This window comes from Poeciliopsis prolifica, unplaced genomic scaffold, assembly GCF_027474105.1.
Source record: "Poeciliopsis prolifica strain line A6 unplaced genomic scaffold, Auburn_PproV2 SCAFFOLD011, whole genome shotgun sequence".
Taxonomy (NCBI): domain Eukaryota; kingdom Metazoa; phylum Chordata; class Actinopteri; order Cyprinodontiformes; family Poeciliidae; genus Poeciliopsis; species Poeciliopsis prolifica.
This window is the reverse complement of record NW_026562386.1, coordinates 5,961,554-5,975,784: the sequence shown is the minus strand read 5'-3', so window position 1 is coordinate 5,975,784 and position 14,231 is coordinate 5,961,554. Positions and strand designations below refer to the sequence as shown.

Sequence of the window (14,231 nt, the reverse complement as noted above, 5' to 3'; positions counted from 1 at the left end):
CTTGCAGGCTGAGAGGATTATTGTCATTGAAGTTACCCTCCCGTTCACCTAACAGCGATGTACAATGTAGGATACGTACAGCGTTAACATTAAATTAGACGGCTTCACTCAGCAGGGGGTAGACGAGGGCGACGATACTAACCTCTGACAACTTGTCATTGGTGACAAAGGGATCTGTGAAGAGCTGCAGCAGCAAGGCATGATTGTGCAGGCATGCGGCAAAAAACACTGACGGTATAAGTTCATCTGCTTGATTTAAATGCAGTGCTGAAGAAGCTTTGCACTCAAAGAAGTTGGTAATATTTCTGAAGCTGGCTGCAGGAGCTAACTCAGATTTTCCCCTAGTTGTTTGAGAAATGCCGGTTGATTTGAGAAGTCGTTTAGTAAGTTCTGCCTCTCAGCTTTGTGGGGATGCCGGCGTGTTTTTCTTGCACATACCTGTTGAGAGCCGTTGGCCTGGAAAAAGCTGCCAGCCCCCCCAGCCAGAGGCGGGAAGATTTTCAGTCTTTTCCTGTTGCGTAACGTCAGCTAGAAAACTACCTGCCAGCAGGACAGGTTGGCTGATCAAAATTTAATAAACAGAATCTGGTCGACTTTAACCTAAATTAAACATGGTTTGCTGGCTCACCCTGGACATGCAAACTTCTGTTTCTTTATGTTTTTCTCATCAGAAGAATTTATACACTTCAAACTTTTAACATTTTATTACGTAGTTACATTACATAGATGTGTTCTTCAATGTTGGGATTTTATGATTATTTATACAGAGACAAGAAACTATGGGATTGTTCAACCTTTACAACCTGAGGAGACATTTTGCTCTCAGGAAAATAAAACTGGTTCAGAGCCACAAATGCCAGATTACTTTTTTGAAAAATTCAGGTTCGTTGTGAAGAATTTGACTTAATATGAGTTACTACAAAAATTTAGTTTCCATTTAGGATCAATAAGGTGTTTTTTTGAATTTTATGTGAATTGAATTAAATATATCATCTTGTGTTCTCAAGATTATCTCATGTTGAGAAAACCATCGGGAAAACGTAGATTTAGAATATGTCCGCTCTCAGCTTCCGTAGGTTTTTATCTCAGTTTTTGGTTGTCATAGGTATTTAAGCTTATTGCTCTTCAAGAGCGCAAACTTGCATTGTTATGCAATTATCAATATATTTCTTAATAATAGTCTCAAGACATCGATTTCATCGTTTATCGCAATAACGTTTGGGTCAGTTTATTGTTCTGTAAATTTGTTATTCTGACAGGCCTGCTTGTGACAAGTCTCACATTGTAACCACTGATTTAGTGACATGACAAATTGCTCTGTGTTTTCCTCTCCTCTCTCTAAACAGGAGTGGCACCCGGTCTGCATGTACAGTTATGTGAATGTGTGTGTGGCATCGCTGCCTGTAAGTGAGAAGAAGAAAAGGATGCAGAGGTTTGGCAGCGAGGGGAGAGGGAGATTCACTCGACCTGTCCGGGTCTTTCATGTCACATTTCTGCCCTCGCGATCTGACCTCTGGAACTCTGTCTGGAAAATAACCTGGAAAAACTAAAATGGAATAGTGGAAAACTGCCCTCTGGAAAAGAGTCGGAGCAACGCACCTCCTCTTCCTCCTCCTCCTCTTCTTCCTCCTCTTCCCTCCGCGTCCTGCTGCTGCATCAGACTGGAGAACTGAAGAGAAGAATGAAAGACGTTTTTAATTTGCTCCTGCAGAACTCAGGGAGGGGCGCTGGAGCTTGTGTGCCCAAGTGAAGGCTTTATGTGGATTTATGCATCTGATTGTACAGTTTGAACTGTTTTAGTTTCTGTGTAAGAGGAAAGAGCAAATAGTGAAGGGAGAGGGGAGGAGAGCGATGAGCAGTGAGATGAGATGACTACAAAGGACAGGAGTAAAGAGGAGAGTTGAAGAAGAGAAAGCAGAAGACTGGAATCTGGATCCTGTTATTATTAAACTGTAAGTATAACAAAATACCTAATATTTGCTAAAAACTGCACTTTTTGGTAGTCCAGATGCAAGTATTGTGCAGAAAGTCTCCTCTGTATCCCTTTTTGTCTCGATATTTAACACTGCTCCTGCTCAGTTTGTCGACTTTCTGCTGCTTTCTTTGCATTTTTGTCTCATTTGATTGTTTCTGTTCTTTCTGCGTGTCACGTTAGCAGCAGGAGAGGGAAAGGCCACTGTCACATCGTGTTAGTGTTATTAGACATGCACAGAGGGAGAAATACACTTCAGCTTCAATGAGAGCATTCTGGAAGATGTGTGTGTGTGTGTGTGTGTGTGTGTGTGTGTGTGTGTGTGTGTGTGTGTGGGGGTGTGTGTGTGTGTGTGTGTGTGTGTGTGTGTGTGCTTAGAGGCAGAGTTGTAGGAGCGCCAGTTTTCTCAACCAACATTTTGCTGTGTAATAATCTCGTTAGTCACAGCAGAAAGGTAAAGATTACACTCTGTGATACAACAAGTATCAGAATTACTTTGTTCCTAAATGTTTTCTTAATTTAACAAAAAAAGAAATAAAAATTAGCAATGAGAATACAGCATGTACACCAAGAGCAGATAGTCCTAGTCTGAGAATTGTAAATACATGTGTTTTATTTTACAAGGTTAATGTATTTGAATTACTTCACACATTGAAATAACTAAAATTACAACCTGGTCATTAATAATAAAATGTATTTTCAATGCACTTTTACGCTATTATCCAGTCATTAGAAGTGAGCAGATATTAAAGTGCACTGTAAAATAAAAAGGCATTTTTTTTCTTCTCTGTTCAATATTAAGTTCGACTAAATTTTACCTGCATACGACGACCAAAACTATTTTAATTTGAACGTTGCCGGAATGATGACAAAGAACAAGATTTTCTTTTTTTAGATTTTTAAAAATGTATTTATTCAAATTCAGAAGTTCACAAGAAAGCTTTTAAATATTTGGGAAAGCCAAATATTTATGATCTCAAGGCTTTGTTAGATTCAAATTTATTCATTTAATTTTTCTTTGGAATCAGTTAAGTACTTTTGAATTTGAATTAATTCACAACTTACTGTCATAGGATGAGATCTCAATAAAAAAAAAATCATATTACTTTTTAGATACAACAAAAGGATTTTGACCCTGTTTTTTTTTTTACCTTAATTTTTATTAAATGTTAAAATCACTAACATTCAGGATTTTTACTAAAGTGCAGACTTGTACACACAAGTCATTCAACATTAAACTTGGATGAGTTTTCAAAGAATATTGCTTTATTATTGTTTTTGTAAAAAGTCCTTTATACACTGACTTTTATTAAGAGAATGGGGTTCACACTGGAGAACACAAGTCGCATTTATTTGAATGACCACAGCAAAAAAAATGTTTAATTTCACAAAAAATCAGAATTGGGTCACTTCATGCCACAGTGTGAACGTAGCCCAATACAATCTCATATAATATCTGTTTTGTGAATAAGGCTGTTGTTCTACTATATGTTGTGCAACTCATGAAGTATTTATTATGCAAGTATATAATTTTAATTAAAAATAAATGCAGTTGTACAGTTTTTATTATACTGTAAGAATGCGTCCCTTTATCACGCATGTTATTGTTTTTATTCCTTAGTGACTCCCACCAGAAACGTGACGCCTGTTTCTTTTAAAAGAATATTTTGTGTTTTCTATTTAAAATCGGGCGAATGGACAGTGTCAGTGATGGATGCAGCTAGATGACGGTGTTAGGTTATAGCTTGTGTTGTGTTGACTCCTGGGCAGAGTGGCGTTGATGACGTGGCTGGAGGCTTTGAGTGTCTGTCTGATGACATTACATAACTGTGATGCTCAGTTGCCTGATATCAGAGTGAGATATTCATTAGATGCCTGTTTTAAAATCTGGGCTTGTAATAACCTTAAATAAAAAAAGTCATGTTGACGCGTTTCCTGCTGTAAGTGGAACTGTCGCATCCAGACTTTGGAGGGAAAACAGCAGAGGGTGAGAAGGAAGGGCAGCCGCTTCCTGGAGCTTTTCCACACACCGTCACAAAGCGACTCTGACAGTCGGTGAATTTAGAAGTGCTTTGAGGTTGTGTTCACGCTATGGTCAACAGCCACGCTGCTGAATTCCTCGGTTAGTTTTGTTCAACAATTCAAACCCTGATGTGGTGCTTTTCTGAGAATGAACAGGTATGACAGGGGGGGAAAAAATCTGGATGCTTTCAGAAATGTGACAGCCGAAACACACATCTGTCCTCCAGCATGCTGTCTTTTTATTGCAGGTCAGTAGTGCTGTCTTTCTGCATTTTTACAGCTGAAGACATCCTGAGAAATTAGGCCACTTTGATCTCCTCAGAGTGCATCATGCATTTTTTATTTATCAGAGTTTAAACTCGTGCCCTGCCTTTATAGCTTCTCGTCACTGGAGTACAACATTTAGGTTTTAACGTTCGTGTTTTCGCCACAGTTTAAAAGTTAAATGTTTAAAGACAGTGTGAAGCAATTTCTAGATGTTAAAAAAAGAAGCTGCTCTGTCTTCACAGATATTTTCTTACACTGGATAGGAGGAAAAAACAAACAATACATATCCTGCATATTTCACTGACATTTAATTCAACTCCACTCACCCTGTTTTGGTCAGTGGGTTTTACTGCTCTATGCGGTGAACAGTGACTACTGGAAGAAGCTGTTGACTTACAATGTAGAAACCACTTTCTTGATTCTTGGGGCCAGCAGCAGCTTATTTGGATTTAAAGTGACAAGACGCTCTAAAACAGCTCAATCTGAAAGGAGCTCACTGAACTGAGCAGGCTGAAATCTCATTATCTAGGAATAATTTTGTGCAATCAGAATGGAATGAGCATGTTTTGTGACCTGACCGAACCTGTTCAATGAAGCATATTAGGTGACCTTTAAGGTTATTCTTGTATAAAACAGTGAACCTAAAGGACTCTGAGCAAACGTGTTTAATATTCTAGTTGCAGAGCTGAACACAAAAGCAGAACCACAACAAAAGCTTAAGTGGGACCCTGGAAGGTGATGTGCCAGAATGTGAAAGGTTGAACGCAAGAATTTGTCACACAGGGCATTAACTTTTACATTATGTTGGCATTTTTACCTCCTACAAATATGTTATAAGGATAAAACAAACGCCTATGCTCATCAGTGTTTTTTTTCTGTCAGGTTTATTTTCACAAAACACACTAAAAAGGGATCTTCTGCTCTTTATGACCTTTAAATGTCTAATTAGGATGCATTAATCAGTGACCACAGCAACATAGAGAGAAGCAATTACAGTAAAATATTAACTTGTATCTAAGAGTCATTTAAAAGTCCAACCAATAAATATAGTACAGGTTAGAAATACTTTGTTGAAGTTGGAAGAACATTCTGACTTAAAGATGAGAGCACCAGTAGCAATGGACTGGGATTTTTAGGAACTTAATCCACAGAGTCAAGTTTAATCCAATCACTGAGTGGTACAACTTCATGTTCACTGCATCTCATCTTCTTGTACCATCACTACTTATTTCCACTTGGAGGAAGAGCTTATCCCTTGTAATGCCATTCATTGGTTTTTGCCAGTCATAAACACTGAAAACATGCAACATCAACTAATTTGGGGTGAATAATAGACCTTTTTCACGCTACCGGGTTTGAAAGCGGATGTGGGGTTGGACAACTTCCGGTGGCTATAGCGTTAGCATTAAAAGGCTAGGAAAATGGCTCAGTCTCGGCGCAGTTGCTTTTGTTCAGTCCCTGGTTGTTCATGTGGGGCAAGAAAACAGCCTTATCTGTCATATCATGCGTTCCCGACGGACCCGGACCAACGGAGGCAATGTATTTTAATGCAACGTAAAGCAGATGGGATACATTCTGGAAAGTATCGACAACTTCAACCTTTCTGATGGTGACCTTTCGGGGGTGATAAAGTTCATCAGAGTCATGAGCTCCTTTCAGTACGTTTTCCACTCAGGCTGGGATTTTGGACATTTATCTGTGGTGACATGGTCACTGTGTGAGCACTGAGCAACACCTGCCCTTTTCCACGTGCTCCACACAAAGGTCAAGTGTACAGACCCGGCTGCCTGGGGATTATTTCACTGCAGCCAGGGAAGAAGAAAAACGAGGTGCGAAAGTGAGGTGCGAAAGTGAGATGAGTTTAGTTCGCTGTACATAAGCAAGTATAAATGCGAAAATAGATTAACTGCTTTAAGCAGCTGAATTGTGAGTAAATTAAAGAGAACCTATGATACTTCCTTGAACAGGTTATTGTAGCTCTATGGGCTACACAAATCATGTTTGTTACATTTGTTACACAAAATAATTCTTATGACATAAGATTGTCTTGTCACTTTAAATCCAAATTAGTTGTTGCTGGCCACGCCCCACAAACTCAATCTTGTCTTAGAAAAGCAGAAGTAGAGCCTCCTGCACAAACAACAAGAATGCAGCAAGTAGTAAGTCAGTAACAAAACACTTGTCTTTTCCAGCAGCCATTGTACAGCACATACAACAATAAAACCAGCTGGCTAAATGTGCTGGAGCTCGGCTTCGGTTGCTAGGGAACAGGCTGGGTTGCTAGGTAACAGGCTGGGTTGCTAGGTAACAGGCTGGGTTGCTAGGTAACGATATTGATCGTGGAATGTGACTTAACGATCGGGGTTTGTGAAACGGCTCATTTTCTAGGCATCAAAAAACATTAACTTATTGCCTAAAAACTCCTGAATGTTTTTTTTAGGAACAGTTGAACTGTTTTTAGAAGCAATTGAGGCCATAATGTAAGTATAAACATTGTTATTGTCTATAAAAACCTGCAAAATGTGAATTTTGCATAATAAATCCCCTTTAAATAATGATCAATTTCTTCTGGTGTGCTTCTTTCGTTGCACATGCCTGCAGTTACGAATCATTTGCCATGACCTTGTATTGTGATGAGTTTGTTCTGCGTTAACCATGATCTAAAACTATTGATTCATAAGGAAACTCAGCTGAACATTCTGCTGTTTTATCCAGTAGTTCACATTTTTCATCTTGATTGTGTTTTTAATAAGGATGTTACTTTTTTAAGGTGAATTTGAAATCCTTTGTAGGCACTAATAAATGAATTGCTTTATTAATATTACTAATGATATTATTTCAAATGCTTTGCAGAATTGTTAGTTTGGATGTGACAGAGCCATTCACTAACTCTTCTGCTTTTTCCTAAAAACCTGACAATCCAGGAGGAGAGATGAGGCACTGATCTATCTTCTCCAGGAACTTATACCGATCTCATCTCTGCCACAGCATGAGCACTCCAACCCCCGGAAGCCCAAACATGGAGGTGAAGATGCCTTCCCAGGAGATGGCGATGCTGAGCAACCTTTTGGCTGCTTACACTTTCATTGCAGGTAGGATCAACAATTCATGCGGGACTGTCTGTGATCAGTCTTTTAACTACGGCCCTCACATATTTCTGTGTTGAACAAGCATTTGAAACATCAATGGCTCAAACATTGTACTCAAGTAAAAGCAAAAACTGTCCAATAAGTTACTCAAGTTAGAGTGTAAAAAGGTTTCTGGTTTAAAGGCGAACCAAGTACTGAGTTAACTGATCAAAACATCTGATTTAATATTTAAAAATTACATCATCAGACAGAAAACATTGTAAAGTTATGTCCAGATTCTGTTTTTTAAAATGAAAACATTCAAATAAGTAGCAGGAGATCTTTCCTGTCAACAGCCATCACTGTCAACAATAACTCTTCGAAGACTTTGAATTAATATCAGTTACAAGGTATTAATTCAAATATTCAAACATTTAATTTCCCTTTGGGAATTTGAATTTTTGAAGCAGTAAATGAATAACTAAAACATGAATTTGTGCAAATACATCGTCAATGGAAACGTAGCTCTCTGTTTCAAATCAGACTAAACCTTCCCACCGTTTTTTATCTTGATTCTGTAAATATGAGGAATCAAAGGTGGAAACTAGATGAAGATCAGGCAGTGGAAACAGGAAGTTTGATTCCAGATGAAGAGTTTGAAGAAGCAGTGAAAGGAGGAGATGCAGAACGTAAAGACAGAGGAGGATGAAACCATCAGCTGCCCGTTTAACTCTGAGTTAATTGTTGCTTCCCTTTATCGCAGACCAACCTGAGAGAACAGCTCTTGTGTTCCTCGGCGGTGTGTGTGTTGGTCTCCTGGTCACGCTGTGCGCCATCGTCTTCCAGATACACTGCCGAGCGGACTGCCACTATGGCAACAGCAACGACCTTCAGAATCGCCAAAGGGTCAGACATCACCGTCGCCAGCGCCTCTGTGCCCGCCCTCAGCTCACAGACGGCAACCCAGACAACGCCGGTGCTGTGGTTGTGGCCTCTGGAGTGACTGGGAACACTGGGGACTGTGAGCCAGAGGACTGGGATGACACGTCTGACCTGTCAGCACGGCGACGCAGGCGCTTCGAGAGAGCTCTGCTGAACGCCACCATGTTCACATCGTCTGAGGGTATCTGTCACAGAAACACTTTTGAATGGTTCCCCATCATTTAGTCTCCTTCAATCAATCAATCAAGTTTATTTGTACAGAACATGTAAGCAGCAAGGCAGCTCAAAGTGTTTTACATAATAAAAACACAAGATTACAAAGTTTTAAAGAAAACACCATGCAGCCAACAATTGAACAAACGTTACATTTTGATGAGTGCCAACACTAAAATCGGACACATTAAACATGTTGGTCAATGTTTCATGTGTTATGTTCAATAGAAACTCTAAACAGGAGAGTTTAATGAAAAACATTATGTTACAAATATGCATTCAAGCTGCAAATGTGAATTCAGCTGTTGTTACCTTTGATTAAGATGCGTTAAAGAGCTTAAAATAAATCTAATAAACTGATCTCACGCTCTAAGTTCTTTACTCTCTGGGGAAAAATAGGAGACCATTATCCAAAATGTACTTTTTTCACATTTTTCTTCTTCCACTTGGGACCCAATTGTGTCTAAAATCAGCCCAACACTTAAAATAAACCACGCATCTGTTTTATGGCTTGATGTCAATGTTTTTTGGTGTCTGGAAAATGAGCCATTTCAAAAGCCTCCTAATTGTTTAGTCAAATTCGGTGCTGTCACCGAGCAACATCTACCGAGCCCAGCCCGTCACCGAGCAACCAAAGCATAGTTCCAGTACTTTTGGTCAGCTGGTTTTACTGCTTCATGTGCTGTACAGTGGTTGCTGGAAAAGTTGCAAGTTTTGTCGTTGACTGACTTCAAAACACAGCTCTCAGTTTCTAAATTGGTGAAATATTATAATTAATGTAAGAGGTACGACTTGAAGATTTAGGACAATAAGGTTGTTGTTGGCATCTGTAAGAGTCCAGCAAGAGAAACATGTTAAATGTATGTGAAATGTTCAATCCAGTGTGTTAGAAACGGTGATGACACAAACATAATCAAACATTGAGGCAGGGCTAAGAATGACCGAAGAAGAAATGGTTTGAAACCTCTGCTCACCAAGTAAAACACTAAATAAATAACTCACCAAATGGATGAAAATTATTTTTTATGATAAGGTTTTCTTGTAAGCTCTGAGTTTAGCTCTAATGTTCTGGGTTTCTGCCCACAGTCCAACTTTATGTGGTAAATGAAACGAAATGTTAAGTTCTAACAGGAAGTCAGGTTTGTTTAAAAGTGTCTGCTTGTGTGTCTTTAGAGCTGGACCGGGCCCAGCGACTGGAGGAGCGGGAACGGGTTCTTCGAGAGATCTGGATGAATGGACAACCAGACATCAGCACAGTGACCCAAAGCCTCAACAGATATTACTGATGGAAAACCAAAAAGACAGGCAGTCAGATGGTTGACTGGTGCAGAAAAATGAACAAAAGCATGAAACTATTTCCTCTGCCGCAGTGAGCCTCTGAACAATGAGGTAACACTGGTTTGTTTGAGCTGAACTAAAAGAGAGGACAGAAATGGATTTTTCAAAGACTGTTTAGCAACAAAATTGTCTGTAGCTGATATTTAATGGACTCTGGGCTGCCATTAATTTTCTTCTGCACTTCTCAGTAGAACATGAAACGGAGCAGAAGGGAATAACAATCTAGCATCCACAGCTTGATTTTATAAAATAATGTTGCACTTTTCTCAGCTGACCCTATATTGTTTGTGAACCTGCAATAATCAGTGTTGCAACTTGATACTTTTATATTGAAGGCCGACTTCCTCTTCCGAGACAATCATGAAAACCATGAAGACATGGCGATATGAATACTGGTGCTTTTACTACTGCATTTCAATTTCATCTGGTTGCACACTGAATGACATCAGACACATGAAGCACTGAGGATTATCAGATCTGTTGCATCACTTTATGAGAGTCCTCAATCTGAGCAATTACTAAGAATTATTAACTTAATTTTAATATTTTATTAACTTTGTTTTGACGTACTGATTAAACTGCTAAGGCATTAAAGTGGTGTGGCTTTGCAGTTTTTTTTAAAAGCACAACATGGACCTATTATGCAAAATTCACATTTTGCACAATATTGTACTTCCATTTGTTTCTCTACTGCTTCTAACAACAGCACAAGCACTTAAAAATGAATGCATAAATTTAATTTGTGTGGCTTATAGGATATCAGTCAGCTGAAGCAGTTTCAGAGTATGCAGAAAAATCTTGTTTTTAGAAAATAAAATGAAAATCTCTGATGCATTATTAATCGACCTTGAGTAAAAAGAAGAAAAAAATGTATTTTAAACCCTAAAATTAATATAAATTCATGCAGGTGAATTTATACTAAATTCATCTGCATGATGAATTTAATATCATGCAGATGATGTGGTCCAAAATATATGGATATTTTGGACCACAACAACCAAGAAGAAAAAATTTAAAAGTGTGTAAAGTACGTCATCTGCTGTCGAAAAAGTGCAACTGCATGCTTTCTACGTCTTTCTTTTTTTCATTTCTTTTTTAAAAACGTTACTATGTTAATTCAGGTGAAATGAAAACAATCTAAGCTAACTAGCACAAGATAAACAAGCAACAAAATCCCCACAAAGTACTAAAGTAAATACAGCAACAACAAAAAAAATGAAAAACAAAATATCAAGCAACTCCAACAAAATGGGACAGTAAGCCAATCACATCTGGAAATGTCAAGAAATGGGCAGAATAAGACAAGAAAAACTTTGTACGAGACAAAGTGGATTCAGGTGACAAATAAGGTGAAGTCAATCAGGTGATGTGGAAAAAGCTAACTGAGGACATCTAGCGGTGATGAGGTGAAACAGCACACAAAATGACAAGCTTCTTGTTGACTTCTATATTTTGGGTAGTTTTATTTCTTTTACACGACTTAAATTACTGTGATCGTTCGATGCTTCTTTGTGTTGGATAAATAGTCTGTGTCGCTCTGGGTTCTCCGCTTACGGCCACACCACCCTGAACACGCCCGATCTCGTCTGATCTCGGAAGCTAAGCAGGGTCGGGCCTGGTCAGTACTTGGATGGGAGACCGCCTGGGAATACCAGGTGCTGTAAGCTTTTGCTGGCTCTTTCACGAAAACAGCACAGGCTCTCTTTAACCATGATGGGGTTTCTGACCTACACAAAACCAGAAACCCCAGAATATTTAGTTTGGTTTATTTTGCTAAATATACGCTGAATAAACCAAACCTGGTAATTTAACTTTACAAACAGCACCCATAGTTACAGAGTAGGTCTGTTTTTGATTGTCAGAAACAAATAGAATGCATCGTGAATCCTGTTCCATCTGAGGACAGTCGGGAAATAAAACCCACGCACGTTTTTCAGTGGATGTGTTTGTCTCGACTGTACGGAAGAGGATTAGGGCCACTGGAAAAAAAAAAAATGTCCGAAAATTTTTTTTCAGTGGTTCAGAAAAGGTTAAAAAAGAAGAAAAAAAATTTTGTGGCCCAGAAAAAAAAAAAAAAAAAAAATTGTGCCGCAGGAAAAAAAAAAAAAAAATTGTGCTGCAGAAAAAAAAAAAAATCTGACAGAAAAAAAAAAAAATTGTGGGCCAGAAAAAAAAAAAAAAAAAAAACAGTGACAGAAAAAAAAAAAAAAATTGTGGGCCAGAAAAAATAAAAATAAAATAAATTTTTTTTATTATTAAAAAAAAATTTAATAAATTTAATAAAATAATTAAAAAAAAAAGTCAGAATTCGGACTGATGGGCGCCAGCAGCAGCCACACAGACGCAGGTTGAGTTACGGCGGACAGCCAATGTTCTGGAGAAAATGTCTGATTTAAGCGACTTTTTACGTGCCAGAAGAGTACCAGAAGCGTCCATTGCACTAATGGAAGAACAAAAGGTGAGTAAATCAAATGGGATAGTTCAGTGTCTAAAGCCGAACGGTTATAGGTAGCTGTTAGCATGTTTGTTAGCTTACGCGGTTAAAGGAATAAGCTGATTTACAATGTTAAATCACACGGATGAATAAAGGATATAACAGCTGTTAATTGCTGGAATTGTCTCTAAAGTGTTTGGGATGTTTATTTTATTGTTCTTCTGTTTGAATGTTTTACAATTAAACTAAGGTTAGCTGTATATGTCAGCCACCTTCTAAAATAAGATGTCTGCTGTGTTAAACTGCAACTTTTAGTTCAGTAGAGGACAGAAACTATAGTACAAAGTGACAAACGTTTATATATGCATACATTTAAAAGGAAAATATCATACAACTACTGATATATTTACCAACTTCAACTAATGCGCCTATCTGTGCTATTTTATTTATGTATATTATATGTTTGTGTTACGACGTTGGAAAAAGTTACATTATGAGATTCACTAAATCATTTTGCTGCACTGTGTGATGTGTCAGCTCAGGACTGAAATTGCATGTCAATCCCTGAACTAAACTATCAGCACATATATCGCTCAGGTGCAGAAACGATAGGCTTCATTTGACTAAATCAAAGTTAATGTGATATTTAACTTTTGTAATAAAAAGGAACTGTTAAATTTCCTTGTGTGTTTTTATGCCTGATACTTTTTATCTTAAGTAGACTGTATATTTATGAATCTGTGTTATATAAGTATATAAACACAGCTAATCAATCCAGTCCTTCCTCTTTTTCAGTAAAATAGAGGACTGAACATTTACTGCTATTATTGTCATTCTCCCCAAACAGTAAATGGCTTTAAGCAGAAACGTAAGGATACAATCTTAAAGGTAACTTTGACGTTGATTTGCAGACTAAGTAATTGTCCTTTCTCATCTTTTTCTGTGCAGATTGACTGTGATGCCGTAGGTCTCATGGACGATGCAACACTTGAAAACTTCTTACCTTCATATGGAGACAGAATTGCTGTTTTCAACTACTGCAAAAGCAAACAGCCATTGTCCAAAAGAAAACAAGGACTTCTTCAAAAGCTTCGGGACAAAATGAAGAACAGAAAGGAAAGTCCACAGGAGACCATGACACATGAAAGTACAAGACAGAAAAAGAGGCCAAAAGGAACAAAAAATGTTGAGATTGGATGGATACATAGTGATGGAAAAACTACCAAACAGGTGAGAGCAAAGCAGGGAGGTGGCACTAGAAAAATTCAAATGGCCACTGATTCTGGATTAAAAGACATTCTTCAAGAAGGAAAGACACTTTTTTTTCCTGATGGAACATCTCCTAAGGGACCTGAAACAGATTTTGAGTTTGAGGTTTGGGACTTTAAAACAGAACCTTTACAGAAGACACCGGCCTAACTATTGGGAAAATGTATGAAGCAGTGAGACTGTCAATGTTGCGCTTCTACATTGCAACAAAACCAAAAGATGCAGAAGAAGATAACAGTGACGCATCTGAAGTTGCGTTTGTTTTGGAAAGCAGTAGCAGCGAATTTAATCCATTACAGGTGGTGGATGTCAGGAGGAACTCTGTTGAAGTCCAACAGAGTTCAGAAGTTTTTGATGATTCCCAAATTACTTTGGTCCCATTCTTGATGCTGAAGAAGATACAGATGACACATTAATCTATGAGGGTTTTGTTGTTCCCCCCAGTCCAGCAAATCCAGAAGATGCAATAATGATCACTGTACGCAATGCTGACACTTTACATGACCTTATTACTGCTTTCTCTGATGAAGAAATTATGAGAAAAACACTGAACGTAACGCGCATACTTCCAGACAACACCGAAGAAGCAGGCACTGGCTCAGGAATACTGAGAGATGTACTCACTTGCTTCTGGAATGAATTTTATGAGCGATGCACCCTTGGTACAACAGTGAAAGTGCCATTCATCCGCCATGACTTTCAAGCT

The 14,231-nt window shown here is 38.3% G+C and overlaps 1 protein-coding gene and 1 non-coding gene across 3 annotated transcripts; both read left to right on the top strand.

Moving 5' to 3' along the window:
- Positions 1-1,447: 1,447 nt before the first annotated feature.
- LOC129363961 (protein eva-1 homolog A-like) lies at positions 1,448-10,693 on the top strand. Of its 2 annotated transcripts, none has more exons than XM_055036311.1 (4): positions 1,448-1,952; positions 7,186-7,353; positions 8,093-8,452; positions 9,658-10,693. In XM_055036311.1, the coding sequence occupies exons 2-4, from the start codon at positions 7,251-7,253 to the stop codon at positions 9,768-9,770; spliced, it is 576 nt and encodes a 191-aa protein (XP_054892286.1). In that variant the 5' UTR covers positions 1,448-1,952; positions 7,186-7,250; the 3' UTR covers positions 9,771-10,693. The 2 variants fall into 2 exon arrangements, with proteins under 2 accessions (XP_054892286.1, XP_054892287.1); XM_055036312.1 differs by having other exon boundaries at positions 1,449-1,952; positions 7,250-7,353.
- A 677-nt stretch (positions 10,694-11,370) lies between these two features.
- Positions 11,371-11,489, top strand: LOC129364477 (5S ribosomal RNA). Its single transcript, XR_008606443.1, has one exon. It is a non-coding gene; the product is annotated as a 5S ribosomal RNA (ribosomal RNA).
- Positions 11,490-14,231: the final 2,742 nt, after the last annotated feature.

Coding starts and splice junctions, on each gene's coding strand:
- LOC129363961 (XM_055036311.1), top strand. CDS start 7,251: ATGAGCACTCCAACCCCCGGAAGCCCAAACATGGAGGTGAAGATGCCT. Junction 7,354..8,092: donor TGCTTACACTTTCATTGCAG/GTAGGATCAACA, acceptor CCTTTATCGCAG/ACCAACCTGAGAGAACAGCT. Junction 8,453..9,657: donor CATGTTCACATCGTCTGAGG/GTATCTGTCACA, acceptor GTGTGTCTTTAG/AGCTGGACCGGGCCCAGCGA.